General features: G+C 43.0%; 1 protein-coding gene and 1 pseudogene across 1 annotated transcript in view; one reads left to right on the plus strand and one right to left on the minus strand.

Moving 5' to 3' along the window:
* Positions 1-6,491, minus strand: part of LOC139419271 (dachsous cadherin-related 2) — a 50,411-nt gene extending 43,920 nt beyond the window's left edge. Inside the window, exons 1-2 of the mRNA XM_071169225.1 lie at positions 6,483-6,491; positions 4,743-6,095 (exon numbers count right to left, since the gene is read on the minus strand). Of these exons, the coding sequence (XP_071025326.1) occupies positions 4,743-6,095; positions 6,483-6,491 (1,362 nt within the window). The remainder of the gene's footprint in view (positions 1-4,742; positions 6,096-6,482) is intronic.
* A 1,411-nt stretch (positions 6,492-7,902) lies between these two features.
* Positions 7,903-9,844, plus strand: LOC139419663 (uncharacterized; annotated as a pseudogene).
* Positions 9,845-15,122: the final 5,278 nt, after the last annotated feature.

Raw genomic sequence — 15,122 nt, forward strand, 5'->3', positions numbered from 1 at the left:
AACAGATTGTCCTACTCAGAAGAATTCTAATGAGGGACGGCAGAAAATGGGCTCAGGATCAGCATGCCCAGTAGTGGCCCTTTTATAAAAGCTGTCTTACTGTTCAACCTATGAACACAATTTGAGTGTTAATGTCTATTTCTTCAACCCCATTCCTCAGCATAGCAAGTGCTGTGTGGCTGGAAAAAAATTAAGGACGGTGCTTTTAATAGCATCCCAATATTGCTGAAACTTAATTTTGTTGTCCTTGTTTCTTCCACCATTCAAACCTGCCCATTGGCAACTACACAGACAGACTTTGTGATTAATGGTTCATTGTCATGGCCCTTGACTTGTGCCAAGCTAAGGAGGTGGTACCAAGCATCAGATCTGTCATATCACATAAACACTGGGCTGGACTGGGTCAGTGTGTTGGATCCAGCCTGGACAACACTGGTGGCTTTGTGAACACAGAGAAAGCATGCCACTGTCCCAAGAGTGAGAGAGAGAGCAAGAGAGAGAGCGAGAGCGAGAGAGAGCGCTCGTACCCGCAAGAGTTGATGATTAATTTGTCCACAATCTTGTCATTTGGGCTGATAGGCCTCACCTTTTAAAATAAAGGGCCATATTATTTAAACAATAATTTCATAGAAACATACTTGTGGGAATTTAAAAAAACAAATGTTATACTGCTGTGCATAGGGTAATCCCATGGTAACAGTGACACCGAGAATTTTACAAAAACACATACTTGAACAGCGCAGATGTAAAGCTTCGTAACAGAGTTTTCCAAAAAACTCTGGGGGGGAAAGAAGAAAAGACTCTAGACCACCTTTACCCCACACAACAGAGATGCATACAAAGCTCTCCTCCACCCTCCATTTGGCAAATCCGACCATAATTCTATCCTCCTGATTTCAAACAAAAACTAAAACAGGAAGTACCAGTGACTAGCTCAATACGGACGTGGTCAAATGGCGCGGATGCTACAGGACTGTTTTGCTAGCACAGACTGGAATATGTTCCGGGATTCATCCAATGGCATTGAGGAGTATACCACCTCAGTCATCGGCTTCATCAATAAGTGCATCGACAACGTCATCCCCACAGTGAGCATACGTACATAACCCAACTAGATGCCATGAATTGCAGGCAACAGCCACACAGAGCTAAAGGCTACAGCTGCCGATTTCAAGGAGCGGGACACTAATCCGGACGCCTATGAGAAACCCCGCTATGCACTCAGACGAATAATCAAACAAGCAAAGCATCAATACAGGATTAAGAGTGAATCCAACTACACCGGCTCTGATGCTCGTCAGATGAAGAGGGGCTTGAAAACTATTACGGACTACAAAGGGAAACCCAGACGCGAGCTGCTCAGTGGCGTGAGCCTACTAGACGAGCTAAATGCCTTTAATGCTCACTTCGAGGCAAGCAACACTGAAGCACCAGCTGTTCTGGATGACTGTGTGATAACGCTCTTGGTAGCAAGACCTTTAAACAGGTAAACATTCGCAAAGCCGCTGGGCCAGATGGATTACTAGGACGTGTACTCAAAGCATGTGTGGACAAACTGGCAAGTGTCTTCACTGACATTTTCAACCTCTCCCTGACTGAGTCTGTAATACCAACATGTTTCAAGCAGACCACCATCGTCCCTGTGTCCAAGGAAGCGAAGGTAACCTGCCTAAATGATTACCACACCGTAGCACACAAGTCGGTAGCCATGAAGAGCTTTGAAAGGCTGATCATGGCTCACAACAGCATCCTCCCGGATACCCTAGACCCACTTCAATTCGCATACCGCCCCAACAGAGCCATAGATGACGCAAACTCAATCGCATTCCACACCGCCCTTTCCCACCTGAACAAAAGTAACACGTGAGAGAATGCTGTTCATTGACTACACCAGTACCCACAAAGCTCACCACCACTAAGCTAAGAACCCTGGGACTAAACACCTCTCTCTGCAACTGGATCCTAGACTTCCTGATGGGCCACCCCCAGGTGGTAAGGGTTGACAACAACACGTCTGCCACGCTGAGCCTCAACACTGAGGCCCCTCAGGGGTGTGTACTTAGTCCCCTCCTCTACTCCCTGTTCACCCACGACTGTGTGGCATAACACGACTCCAACACCATCATTAAGTTTGCTGACGACGCAACAGTGTCGGCCTGATCACAGACAACGATAAGACAGCCTATAGGGAGGAAGTCAGAACTGGCAGTGTGGTGCCAGGACAACAACCTCTCCCTCAATGTGAGCAAAACAAAGGAGCTGATCGTGGACTACAGGAAAAGGCGGGACGAACAGGCCCCCATTAACGTCAACTGGGCTGTAGTGGAGCTGGTTGAGAGCTTTAAGTTTATTGGTGTCCCCATCACCAACGAACTATCATGGTCCAAACACATCAAGACTGATGAGGGCACGACAAAAGCTTTTCCCCCTCAGGAGACTGAAAAGATTTGGCATGGGTCCCCAGATGCTCAAAAAGCGGAACCCCAAATCTAGGACCAAAAGGCTGCTCAACTTCCCTTGACCCCCCTCCAATTGTTTTGTACACTGCTGCTACTCGTTTATCTATGCATAGTCACTTCACCCCTACCTATATGTACAAATTAGCTCTAACCTGTACAGCCGCACACCGACTCCCTGTATATAGCCTCATCATGTTACTTGAATTCTTTTTTTACTTTATTTGGTAAATATTTTCTTAACTCTTCTTTAACTGCACAGTTAGTTAAGGGCTTGTAAGTAAGCATTTAACGGTAAGGTCTACACTTGTATTCGGCGCATGTGACAAATTAAGTTTGATTTGATCATGGGGTGCCTGATCTGTACTATATAGAAATGCATAAATAAGGATATCTGATTTATTTACAGGGCTGTGGCGGTCATGACATTTCCTCAGCCGGTTATTGTCATGCAAAAGTTGGTTCGGGTCTCATGGTAATTGACCATTAATTAACATAAAGACTTCGTAACGACAGGCCTCCACGCATACAACCTGCATACAAGCGGCTGATGGCACGTCTACATTTAAAAAGTCTAAATCAATTTAATATATCAAATCACAATAAATCCATGATTTATTTTAGTCAGGTCTAAAGAAACATGGCCTTACTGAAAAGCTCAGTGATTTGCAACGTGGCACCATCATAGGATGCCATCTTTCCTACAATTCAGTTTGTCAAATTTCCTTTGGGATGAATTGGAATGCCGACTGCGAGCCAGGCCTAATCACCCAACATCAGTGCCAGACCTCACTAATTCTTGTGGTTGAATGGAAGCAAGTCCCTTCAGCAACATTCCAACATCTAGTGGAAAGATGATGTCAATTAGCCTATTGGAGGTGTACCTGTGTATGTATTTCAAGACCTACCTTCAAACTCAGTGCCTCTTTGCTTGACATCAGAAAAAAATTGTAGACCTGGTTTATCTTTGGGAGCAAATTCCAAACACCTGAAGGTACCACGTTCATCTGTACAAACAATAGTACGCAAGTATAAACACCATGGGACCACGCAGCCGTGGGACCACGCAGCAAAAAGTGCAAATCAATCCCAGAACAACAGCAAAGGGCCTTGTGAAGACGGGTACAAAAGTATATATTTCCACAGTAAAACAAGTCCTATATCGACATAACCTGAAAGACCACTTAGCAAGGAAGAATCCACTGCTCCAAAACCGTCATAAAAAGCCAGACTACAGTTTGCAATGCACATGGTGACAAAGATTGCACTTTTTGGAGAAATGTCCTCTGGTCTGATGAAACAAAAATAGAACTGTTTGGCCATAATGTGTTTGCAAGCCGAAGAACACCATCCCAACCGTGAAGCACAGGGGTGGCAGCATCATGTTGTGGGGGTGCTTTGCTGCAGGAGGGCCTTGTGCACTTCACAAAATAGATGGCATCATGAAGCAGGAAAATTATGTGGATATATTGAAGCAACATCAAGACATTAGTCAGCAAGTTAAAGCTTGGTTGCAAATGGGTCTTCTAAATGGACAATGACCCCAAGCATACTTCCAAAGTTGTGGCAAAATGGCTTAAGGACAAAGTCAAGGTATTGGACTGGCCATCCCAAAGCCCTGACCTCAATCCTATGGAAAATATGTGGGCAGAACTGAAAAAGCGTGTGCCTGCAAGGAGGCCTACAAACCTGACTCAGTTACACCAGCTCTGTCAGGAGGAATGGGCCAAAATTCCCCCAAATTATTGTGGGAAGCTTGTGGAAGTCTACCCAAAAATGTTTGACCCAAGTTAAACAATTTAAAGGCAACGTTACCAAATTCTAATTGAGTGTATGTAAACCTCGATGAAAGAAATAAAAGCTTAAAAAAATCACTCTATTATTCTGACATTTCACATTCTTAAAATAAAGTGGAGATCCTAACTGACCTAAGACAGGGAATCTTACCTAGGATTAAAATGTCAGGAATTGTGAAAAACTGAGTTTAAATGCATGTAAACTTCCGACTTCAACTGTATGTGGGGTTTTGTAACAGAATGACAATACACTAGGCAAATCATTTCTGCAAAATTAGATATAAAATGTTGATGTTGGTTGGCAAGGGCCTTAACATTGTGTTTTGATGCATTTCAAATACCTTAAAGCTTTTGATTTAATTTGACAACAAATTTGATGTGCTCCTATGAACTTGACGTTGGTGCTCATGGGTCCTTTTACATGGAAATTGCCCAGAATATTTTTTTCACATTCATTTATGCAACACACAAACTAAACTAGCCAACATACCTGTAAAAAGCAGTTCCCAATCTGGGTGTGTTCCGGGACAGACACATTATACAGCTGCTGCTGGAACACAGGCTCGTTGTCATTGACGTCCTCAACCATAACGGTGATGGTGGCTGTGGAGGACATGGCTGGTGACCCCCCGTCGACCGCAACCATCAGGAACCGCACCTCTGTCTCCCTCTCACGGTCCAACCTGGCTGCTGTGGTAATGAGGCCTGATTCTGGGTCGACGTTGACCAGGTGGTCTTGGTCTGACTGTAGGATGGAGTAGAGGATGGCTGCGTTGACCCCGTCGTCCGAGTCTCTGGCCTGCACACTCAGTAGGGAACTACCCTGGGGTACATCTTCAGATACAGACACAGTGTAGATGTCCTGGTCAAAAACCGGCCGCCAATCGTTGGTGTCGGTGACCCTCACCACAAATGTGCTTTCACTCTTCAATGGTGGGCTACCGAAGTCAGAGGCAACCACTTTTAACTCGTACAGCCCCTCTTTCTCCCTGTCCAGCTCGCCGTCCACGCACAAGGCGTACAGGAAGTCATCAGTCTGTTTCAGGGTGAACTTCCCGTCGCCACCTTCGAGGGTGACCCTGAGCCTCCCGACCTCTCCCAGGTCGGGGTCAGAGACTGATATCCTCGCAACGTATTCCCCCATACCTGCCCCTTCCGACACCTCGGCCTCCCCAGTCTCACTCAGAAACAATACGTTGATAATGGGGCTGTTGTCATTGATGTCTAGTACCCTCAAGGCTACAAAGGTGCTGCTATACTCCGGCTGGGCACCATTATCCCTCGCCCTGACAATCAACTCATAAAACGGCTGTGTCTCAAAGTCTAAGGGTTTGTTAACATGGATGACACCAGAAGTTCTGTTGATGACAAAGAATTCATTCGGGTCACTCTGGCGTCGGTTGATCTCGTAGGTTACGAGCCCATTGTCTCCGAGGTCCAGATCTGTGGCGTAGACCTGACACACAGGTGACATTACCAGAGCATCCTCCCACACTGAAGCTTGGTATTCAGTCTGATTGAACACAGGTGGGTTGTCATTTTCATCCGAGACGTGGATATAAACCTTAAGTAGCCCAGTTTTAGGCGGGATACCCCCATCAAATGCCTCAATGGTCAGGGAATAAAAATCTCTTGTTTCTCTGTCCAATTTGTCAGTGAGGATGAGGTCCAGGTTGAATAGATTTCCAACCCCCTCACGATATTTCACCTTAAAAATATTTCCCATCTCACTTTCAGTGATGCGGTAACCCCGAGTTCCAAACTCACCCTCATCCTGGTCTTTAGCCCCCTCAAATTCAAAGCGAGTTCCTGGAGGACTTAATTCTGACACATTCAACTCCACCTTTTCAGTGGAGAATACAGGAGAATGGTCATTTACATCTTTAACCACTATTTTTACCTTAATCACATCACCTGTGAGAGTGGCTGCCACAAATTCATACTGGTCTCTGATCTCCCTGTCCAGCACCACAGCTGTTGAAATTATTCCAGTGTCTGCATCTATTTCCAAGTCTTTAAAAACATAAGAATCTCTACTTTCAGATATAAAAAATCCACTGCTTGGAGTCTGTAACCCCGCTCTTATATCCCCAACAATAGTCCTCGCAGGTAGTCCCTCTTCAATTGAGAGACTGAGGTTGTACACCTGTTGAGCAAATGAGCGCTCCCACAAAAGACACACAGCAAATAGTTTAAATAAAGTCACCGCATTTCGACGGTTAATTCTTGCCCTCGACATTTTATATTCCGAAGTTTAATTTACATATTTCCGTGTAAAATGACTCTCAAACACTGCGAGTCTTGAAGATAACGTTACTCACGTTTCAGACAGACACTCGAAATGAGGACAGGTAACAACACATCCTTGCGCTCGGTTAGAGGATAGTTCACTCTTCAACATGTAAAACATGGTTACACAGTTTATTTAACGTAATATGATTAGGTCCCTCGAAATATTTATAATATTGGAAAAATAGTAATGCCCCGAAATCCGTCGGGTAAGAATACACACTGAAACCGCGCTGGTACTACCCGCAACCCAACTAGAGTGCGCAGCGCGCACCTTCAATGACGCGAGTGTCCGTGGCCTTGACTGCCTGTCAGCTCTAATTAGGTCACGTGAGGTACAGTATTTAACCTTTAAACATCCAGATGGAATGTTAAATTCATCAGCACATATGTTAGTTGTTGCTATTATTTAATCAGATTAAAATATGTTGAATAAATTGTGTTTAGATAAAGTTAAAGAAAATGTCAAAGTCCCCAGAAAATCTAATGCAAGTAATATTAATGCACAAAAGATGGTACTGTAATTAGTCACATCATTTGAAGTGTATTATCTTAAATGTAGGCCTAAACGTATTATTTCTGCTGTTCATAATTGTCTAATCATAATTATTAAGATCATCTACGTCATCTACTGTTATAGATGCAATATTCTTAACCTAGCAATATTCTTGTGCCTGATATATCTTCTGTAGAGAACATATCTACTGATATGTTCTGTCATGGCACTTGGGTTAAAATGCAGATACCTCTCCTTATATGTCTTTCACAATGCCTGTTAATGTAGCAGCCTATCATTAGTTCATCATTTTCAGTGTTTTGGAGAATGGGCATTGGTTTTGGGCACCCTGTTATGATACTGATGTTTTGTCTGGTTGTGTCTAGATGGAGTACAGCTCCATCTAGATGTCATGTCAGGGATAACAGTTGTTGACAGCTGTAGCGTTTTAGTCAAGCTTATTAACGCTTCGAACACACCGACTGTGATTTGCGTTTCGATACACCAGAAGTACATTCATTTCCAATGGAACGCTGCATTTGCCTTGCAGCATTGCGTTGCAGAGGCAGTTGCAAATCGAACGTATGCATCAAATTGTATGTGTAGACTTGACAGAAAGTAGCAAAATGTGAATGTAGATTTTTTTTTTGCACACATATTCAGTAAAAATGTGGGATTACATAAAAACAGTTTGACTGCATAATTTCTTCAAATGTTTTATTAATTTATTTGCCAAGTATATTATTTATTCGATGACATCCACAAATGAATTGTGATAGCCATAGTATAATTTCCATCCAAAATGCAGTTTTGGAGCAAAATGCAATAATAAATAGTCAAGATAGCAGAGTAGGCACTTTCAACAATGAGACCAACGTTGAGGAAGATGGTCTTGATCGCGCTGTTGGGCCGGGACCAGTACCGTCGAAAGCGCAGGTCTGTGTGGGTCCAGAGATGAGATGGTTAAAGTCCCGAAAGCAGGCAGGGGAGTTCCACCGTCTAATTCAAGAGCTTCGACTGTTTGGACAGGAATTCCGAAGTTACTTTCGTCTGGACCGAAGCCAGTTCGATCACCTGCTCCAGATGGTTGGAGCCAGGATCACCCGGATGGATACCAACTACCGGGAGTCCATCAGCCCAGTTGAACGCCTGGCGATTTGTCTCCGGTAAGCTACATTCTAGTACATTTTTAAAGCCTTTGATACCATAATTGATTGATATTTGATACATTGTTTTTATGTGCAACCTAGCTAGCTAAAGGGCTCTAGTTAATAGTCCCTATTTGACATCAGATGTACTTTTACAGAATGTAAAAGAAATACAACTTTTCCCAAAGTTGGTTTATAATCGATTTTTTTATTATGCAATGTTACCAAATGAAAAGAAAGGTGCCTTCTGCCGTGATGAAGGTAGGCTAATCTTCTCCAGGACCCATTGTTGTTCAAGACAGTTACAGTCATTCATTACATTCTTATTGGACTCACATACACTCTTAGAGAAAAAGGTTCCAAAAGTGTCCTTCTGCTTTCCCCATAGGATAACCATTTTTGGTTCCAGGTATAATACTTAATACATGGAACCCAATAGGGTTCTACTTGGAACCAACAGGGGTACTACCTGGAACCTAAAAGGGATCTCCTATGGGGACAGCCAGAGAACCCTTTTAAGTAGATATTACCATTCTTTCTAAGAGTAGAGTTGGCCTGGACTACAGTTTATTGATATAGTCATAGACTGAATTGTACTGTTTCAAGGCATTGATAATGATGGTTGATGAGTATTACAATATAATTAGTAAAGCATAATAAACAGTAATGAGGTAGCTATATGAGTAGATATAATATGTGGGTGGAATTCAAGTTCTACACAATATTGATCATTATTTTCAATTATATTTTAGATTCTTGGCAACAGGGGACTCCTACAGGACCATAGGATTCAGCTTCTGAGTTGGATGGTCCACGGTGACAGGCATTGTCCCCTCTGTGGCACAAGCCATTTGGGACTGTCTGGATGGTGAATACATGCCTGTCCCCAAGGAGGAAGACTGGAGGGCCATCGCTGCCGAGTTCCTGGAGAGGTGGAATTTCCCCAACTGTCTTGGCTCCATTGACGGTAAACATGTAGTAATCCAGGCTCCACCGTGCTCAGGTTCGCAATTCTACAACTACAAGGGTACATATTCAGTTGTATTCTTGGCTGTAGTAGATGCCATCTACTGTTTCCGTGTTGTCGATGTTGGTGCTTACGGCAAGGGAAGTGATGGCGGGACCCTCAGAGACTGCCTTTGGCCAGGCACTTCAGGATATATATTCAGGACCCTGGATATTCCACCACCTGCATCACTCCCTGGGGCTGAAGACCTGGGACCTGTTCCCTACGTCTTCGTCGGCGATGAGGCCTTCCCTTTAAGACCCAACCTCATGAGGCCCTACGCTGGACGCCTGCTGCCATTGCCAAAGCCTGTAAGGATCTTTAACAAACGACTGTCCAGGGCAAGGTTAGTTGCTGAATGCACCTTTGGGATTCTGGAAGCCCGATGGAGAATGTATTGGAGAGTGCTTGGTCTCAGCCCCTCAAATGTCGATGCCTGCGTGAAGGCCACATGTGTTCTCCACAACTACCTGCGGAGGTCATTCCAGGAGCCGCTCCGGATGGAGATGGGCACGCCAAATGGGCACCTTCCTGATGTCACCAGGGCAGGTGCCAACAACGCCCCCAGACAGGCACTCCAGGTGATGGAGAAGCTGACCACCTACTTCTCATCGCCAGCGCGTGAAGTTCCATGGCAGTATGCCGTGGAGTGAAACAGCTCTTTTAAGACCCCCCTACCACAAAGGTTATTTTAAGAACCATCCACCGTTGTCCATAAAGTTGCATTTTTCCCCCAGATTACATTATGTATCATTGTCTCTCTTCATTTGGAAGTTATATTTAAGTGAAATTTGGGAGTAAAGACCACACCTTAACCCCTTCCCTCTCCCATTAACGGCAGTATTATACACACCTACATCAGGTGAGCGGGAGCACTAATTAAGGTTATACGACATATAATATATATATATATAATATATATATATATGTTTATATAATAATCATACAATTTCTGCGGCATAATTTATACTGTATTCAATAAGGAGTTTAATTATTACACAGCGCAATACACGTGGTAAATGCAATGAAATTAGGAGCTCCTGTCTATCTGAAATGTTATGGTAAGTTTGCTCCCAGCAGTGCATGTGTCAATATGAGGACAAATGATTGGTGAAGGCAACACAAAGTGTCAACAAGTTGGGTAGTTTTTAATCGTTTATGTCTGTATCTACATGGCTGTGAATGCCCAGTGAATACAATAGTGGTGGTATTGATATTATACATACTGTACCTGTTGTACACAGAGTCTTATATGTTCTTTCCTTTTAGACAGTAATCAGGGTATTAACATTTTAATGTGATGTATGCATTCATAGGGCTACATCTGTATCTGTAAGCTTATGACTGCCCACTGCCCAGTAAAATAATTGTGACAGAAAATAATAACAATGGATGTTTCTCAAAATGCATACTACCGTGCTCTGAGCATGCAAATTGGAGCACGGAAGGGATCGGAGTATGAGTCCAAATCGAAGTATGCAAAACGGAGCACGGAGGGCACTTCTTGAATGCGTACTCCGTTTGTACACACCTGTCTATATAAGGTCCCACAGTTGAAAGTGCATGTCAGAGCAAAAACCAAGCTTGAGGTTGAAGGAATTGTCTGTAAAGCTTTGAGACAGGACTGTGTCGAAGGCGCAGATCTCGGGAAGGGTACCAAAAAATGTCTGAAGCATTGAAGGTGGAAACCTTGCACCGTTCCTATGTTGGCACCATCATGCTGTGGGGATGTTTTCAGCGGCAGGGACTGGGAGACTCGTCAGGAATTAGGCAAAGATAAATGGAGCAAAGTACAGAGAGATCCTTGAGGAAAACCTGCTCCAGAGCGCTCAGGACCTCAGACTGGGATGAAGGTTCGCCGTCCAACAGGGCAACGACCCTAGGCACACAGCCAAGACAACGCAGGAGTCCGGACTTGAACCCGATCTAACATCTTGGGAGAGACCTGAAAATAGCTGTGCAGCAACGATCCCCATCCAATCTCTCTCTGGACTCAACTTCGTTCTTCGGTCAGATAAAACAGAAACTTAAAATAGGGCCTTTACGGGCCACTCTTATAGCAATCCAACTGCGTGTTTTGGGCTTTCGTGCCCTTGTGGATTGCGCAGATGATGGTCTTGTCCCGTAGGTGCGCTTGTGTTATTTATTCGAGGTACTCCTCGCTCTTTTGTTTGGCTTTCAACCCAATGTTTTTGTTACGTGTTTGTTTGGTCTTCGTCCCCGTGCCTTTACACAGCACGCCGTAAACTGGGGTATAATAAAAAAAAAACTATTACGCATTCCTGAGCCTGTCTCCCAAATCTCTTCATACCAACGGGACAATGAAGATGTTTCAGCCTCCAAGCAGAAGCTAACGACTCTTCTCCTACAGCTTTTTGTCTTGTTACTTTGTGATCTATTGTCATTCTGTGTTCATCTGATAGTCTGTCTGCGCAAACAGCAGAGATCAGAACGTTGGCGTTGAAACAGTCAACCATCACCCACAGAAATAGCTCATAGGAGTCTAAAAAGCAGATCTAGGAGCTGCATATGTAATTGTGTTTGTTGAAGTGAATTTGTACAGCTTGTAACAAACAACGATCACTATTAGACAAGAACATTGAAATGTCTGGGATGAAAATGAATGATTTGAACCTGTTCTGTTCTTCTCAGATGACATTGGTCAGAACGCTGGATGCATTCAGAGGGACAATTTAATTTCAAAAGGGTACAATCTGTGAAATGTAATACTTCTTCAAATGTAATGTGAAAGCCAAGTGTGCTATTATCAAACAAGCCAATTAGTTTCTGAAGAAAGAAAGCAATTAAATTCATGCAATTTTTTTAAACAAAGGCTTCAATAAAAAATAATGTAATCGAAAATTATCTCAATGTTGGTTGGCGGATGCCATTTTTTATTTCTATGGGTATATGGACCTTTGTTCGTTTACCAATAGACCAAAATAAATGAACGAGAAATCACATTCACACAATGTGGTCAGAAATGCTGTTTCTTGAACAAAGTCTGCACAGGTATTGTAGGTTCACTCTGTCTCAAAAGCCCTGTGTCGGAACACTTAGCCCCATATATGGCTCCACTTGAGTGGTCCGCCTCTGAGTTTCCTTAAAAGAGTGTGTACATGCACTGGGTTTTGTAAAGGTCAGTGTGTTTCATGGGGTAGTAGAGGAGGAAAGGGAACAACATGACGAACACATGACAAGTCTCCTGTAGATCTGGAGGAAGAAAGGGGAAGTGGGCAGTGGTAAGAAAGGAGAAGTGGGCAGTGGTAAGAAAGGAGAAGTGGGCAGTGGTAAGAAAGGAGAAGTGGGCAGTGGTAAGAAAGGAGAAGTGGGCAGTGGTAAGAAAGGAGAAGTGGGCAGTGGTAAGAAAGGAGAAGTGGGCAGTGGTAAGAAAGGAGAAGTGGGCAGTGGTAAGAAAGGATAAGTGGGCAGTGGTAAGAAAGGGGAAGTGGGCAGTGGTAAGAAAGGAGAAGTGGGCAGTGGTAAGAAAGGGGAAGTGGGCAGTGGTAAGAAAGGAGAAGTGGGCAGTGGTAACAGGGGGCCCAGATTGTCAAACAAGGCTGATAGAGGAGAGTGCAAAAGCTGCGGTTTTTAACACACACACACACACACACATACACACACACACACACACACACACAAACACACACACACACAAAGATAAGGGGGAAATCTAAATTAATTGGTTTATTCAGGGTCATGTGATAAAAGCAGACTCTCTGGTCAGACTTTAGAAGGAAACACAAGAGGATTTGTTTGTATTTTCCAGACATCCAGGACATTCACACAGCTTTCATTTTCATGCCCCAAACATAGTGTCATATTTATAGCCATAAACCATTCCAGTTTTAAAATATTCTTGTTTCACATCACCAAAACTAGACCGATTTCCTTATTACCCACCCTTGTGCTATAATGTTGCTAAAGTTAATAGTTAGGAACATAATCACACTTAAGTTGCCATTCCTTTAACCAGTATAATTGACTTAAATGCCATTTTAGGAGCCAAAGATATCCTGAAATAAGTTTTTTCCCCCATTCCACTGAAATGATTGAAATTCTCACAGCATCTAAGTAAAAATATAATATATACCACTTAGCAGACGCTTTAATCCAAAAGCAACCATACATTTTACATATGGGTGGAACGAACATACTACCCTGGTGTTACAAGCACCATGCTCTACCAACTGAGCTACAAAGGACCTTTGAAACTCTTCCCTTTTCTGTGGTAAAACTTTCTGTTAGAGAGTCAATCTGCAATTGCAAGTCAATTTTTAAAATTTATTTTAATGTTACAGTATATAACCAGGTACTCTTGAAGAATATAACCTACGAATGCTTCATGAGCTTAGTCCAACTGTCATACCCCATCAGAACCTAAAATAGAAGCTTTTTTACTCCAATGTTTATAAACAATTGTAAACAAACACTGTATAGCCTCAAAACATGGTTAAAACTATACATTTCATCTCATGGATGGTCAGTCCTTGCATCCATGGTCAGTCCATGAATTTGAGAGAGGTTACATTTCCACTCATATGTTCACCAAATCAGTGGTGGGGTGGCCGCTTTGTCATTGTTTAAACTACAGAAGGCCACTTTAAGTGAAACGGCAGATAGTCTTTTGACTCTGATGTGACTCTGGTTCACATTTGGAACTGGAGTTCCAAGTCTAGGAAAATAACATGTGGAGCTGTTGCTTATCTCTTGTAGATACAGTACTTGTAGATTATGGCAGAATAGGAAGATATGAGGATAACGGCATGTGAGTAACTAGGACATCATGCTCCTGCATTTAAATAGTGAAGCACAGTGAAGGAGAACGTTGCTGTTCCATCACGCCACATCAGCAGGAGGAGCACATTGTCATATCTACATTTTTCCATGGTCTGTTTAAAGGGACACTTCATCACTTTAGAACCTCATTACTTCCAGCACCAAACCAGTGGCTACCTATTTATATACAGTCTAGTTCCAGTTTTATTTGTCACATGCACAAGTAGAGTGAAATGTTTAACTTGCAAGTCCTACCCAACAACGCAGTATTCAATATCCAAAAAGTATAACTAATAAGAAAAAATAAATAAAAAAACACGAGTAATAAGAAAGAAGAAAGGAAGCTACAGTATATACAGGGTCAGTACCAGCACCAAATGTACAATGTGCAGGGATACTGGAGTATTGAGGTAGATATGTACATGTAGGTACAGATTAGCAGAACGTAACTGGTAGCAGGATAAATAATAATAATAACAATAATAAATAATAATACTAGTAAATAGTATGGCAGCAGCGTAAGTGGTGGGTGGGTGTGTGCATGGTGGTGAGTGGGTGTATGTAAGCATGTGTGTGTGTGTTAAATCAAATCAAATGTTATTTACCACATACACATGTTTAGCAGATGTTATTGCAGGTGTAGCTAAATGCTTGTGTTTCTAGCTCCAACAGTGCAGTAATATCTAACAAGTAATATCTAACAATTTCACAACAATACACACAATACACAGAAATCTAAGGTAAAGGAATGGAATTAAGAATGTATAAATATTTGGACGAGCATTGTCGGAGCGGCATAGACTAAGATACAGTAGAATAGGATATAATCTAATCAATAATAATTTTAGCAGCAGAGTAGGTGTGAGGGAGAGCAGTAGTTGTTCGCCATTCAACAGTCTTATAGATAGAAGGGATAGAAGCTGTTTAGGATCTGTTGATCTGAGCCTTGATGCACTGGTACCACCTGCTGGCATGGAGAACAGTCCATGTCTCGGTGGCTGGAGTCTTTGGCAATTTTTGGGGCTTTTCTCAGACGCCGCCTGGCGTGTTCATCCGAATGGCTGGGAGCTCACACCCAATGATGTGCAGTGCCATCCGTACCCCCCTCTGTAGGGTCTTCCAGTCGAAAGTGGTGCAGTTATCATAACAGAC

Source organism: Oncorhynchus clarkii, chromosome 10 (assembly GCF_045791955.1).
Source record: "Oncorhynchus clarkii lewisi isolate Uvic-CL-2024 chromosome 10, UVic_Ocla_1.0, whole genome shotgun sequence".
NCBI lineage: Eukaryota > Metazoa > Chordata > Actinopteri > Salmoniformes > Salmonidae > Oncorhynchus > Oncorhynchus clarkii.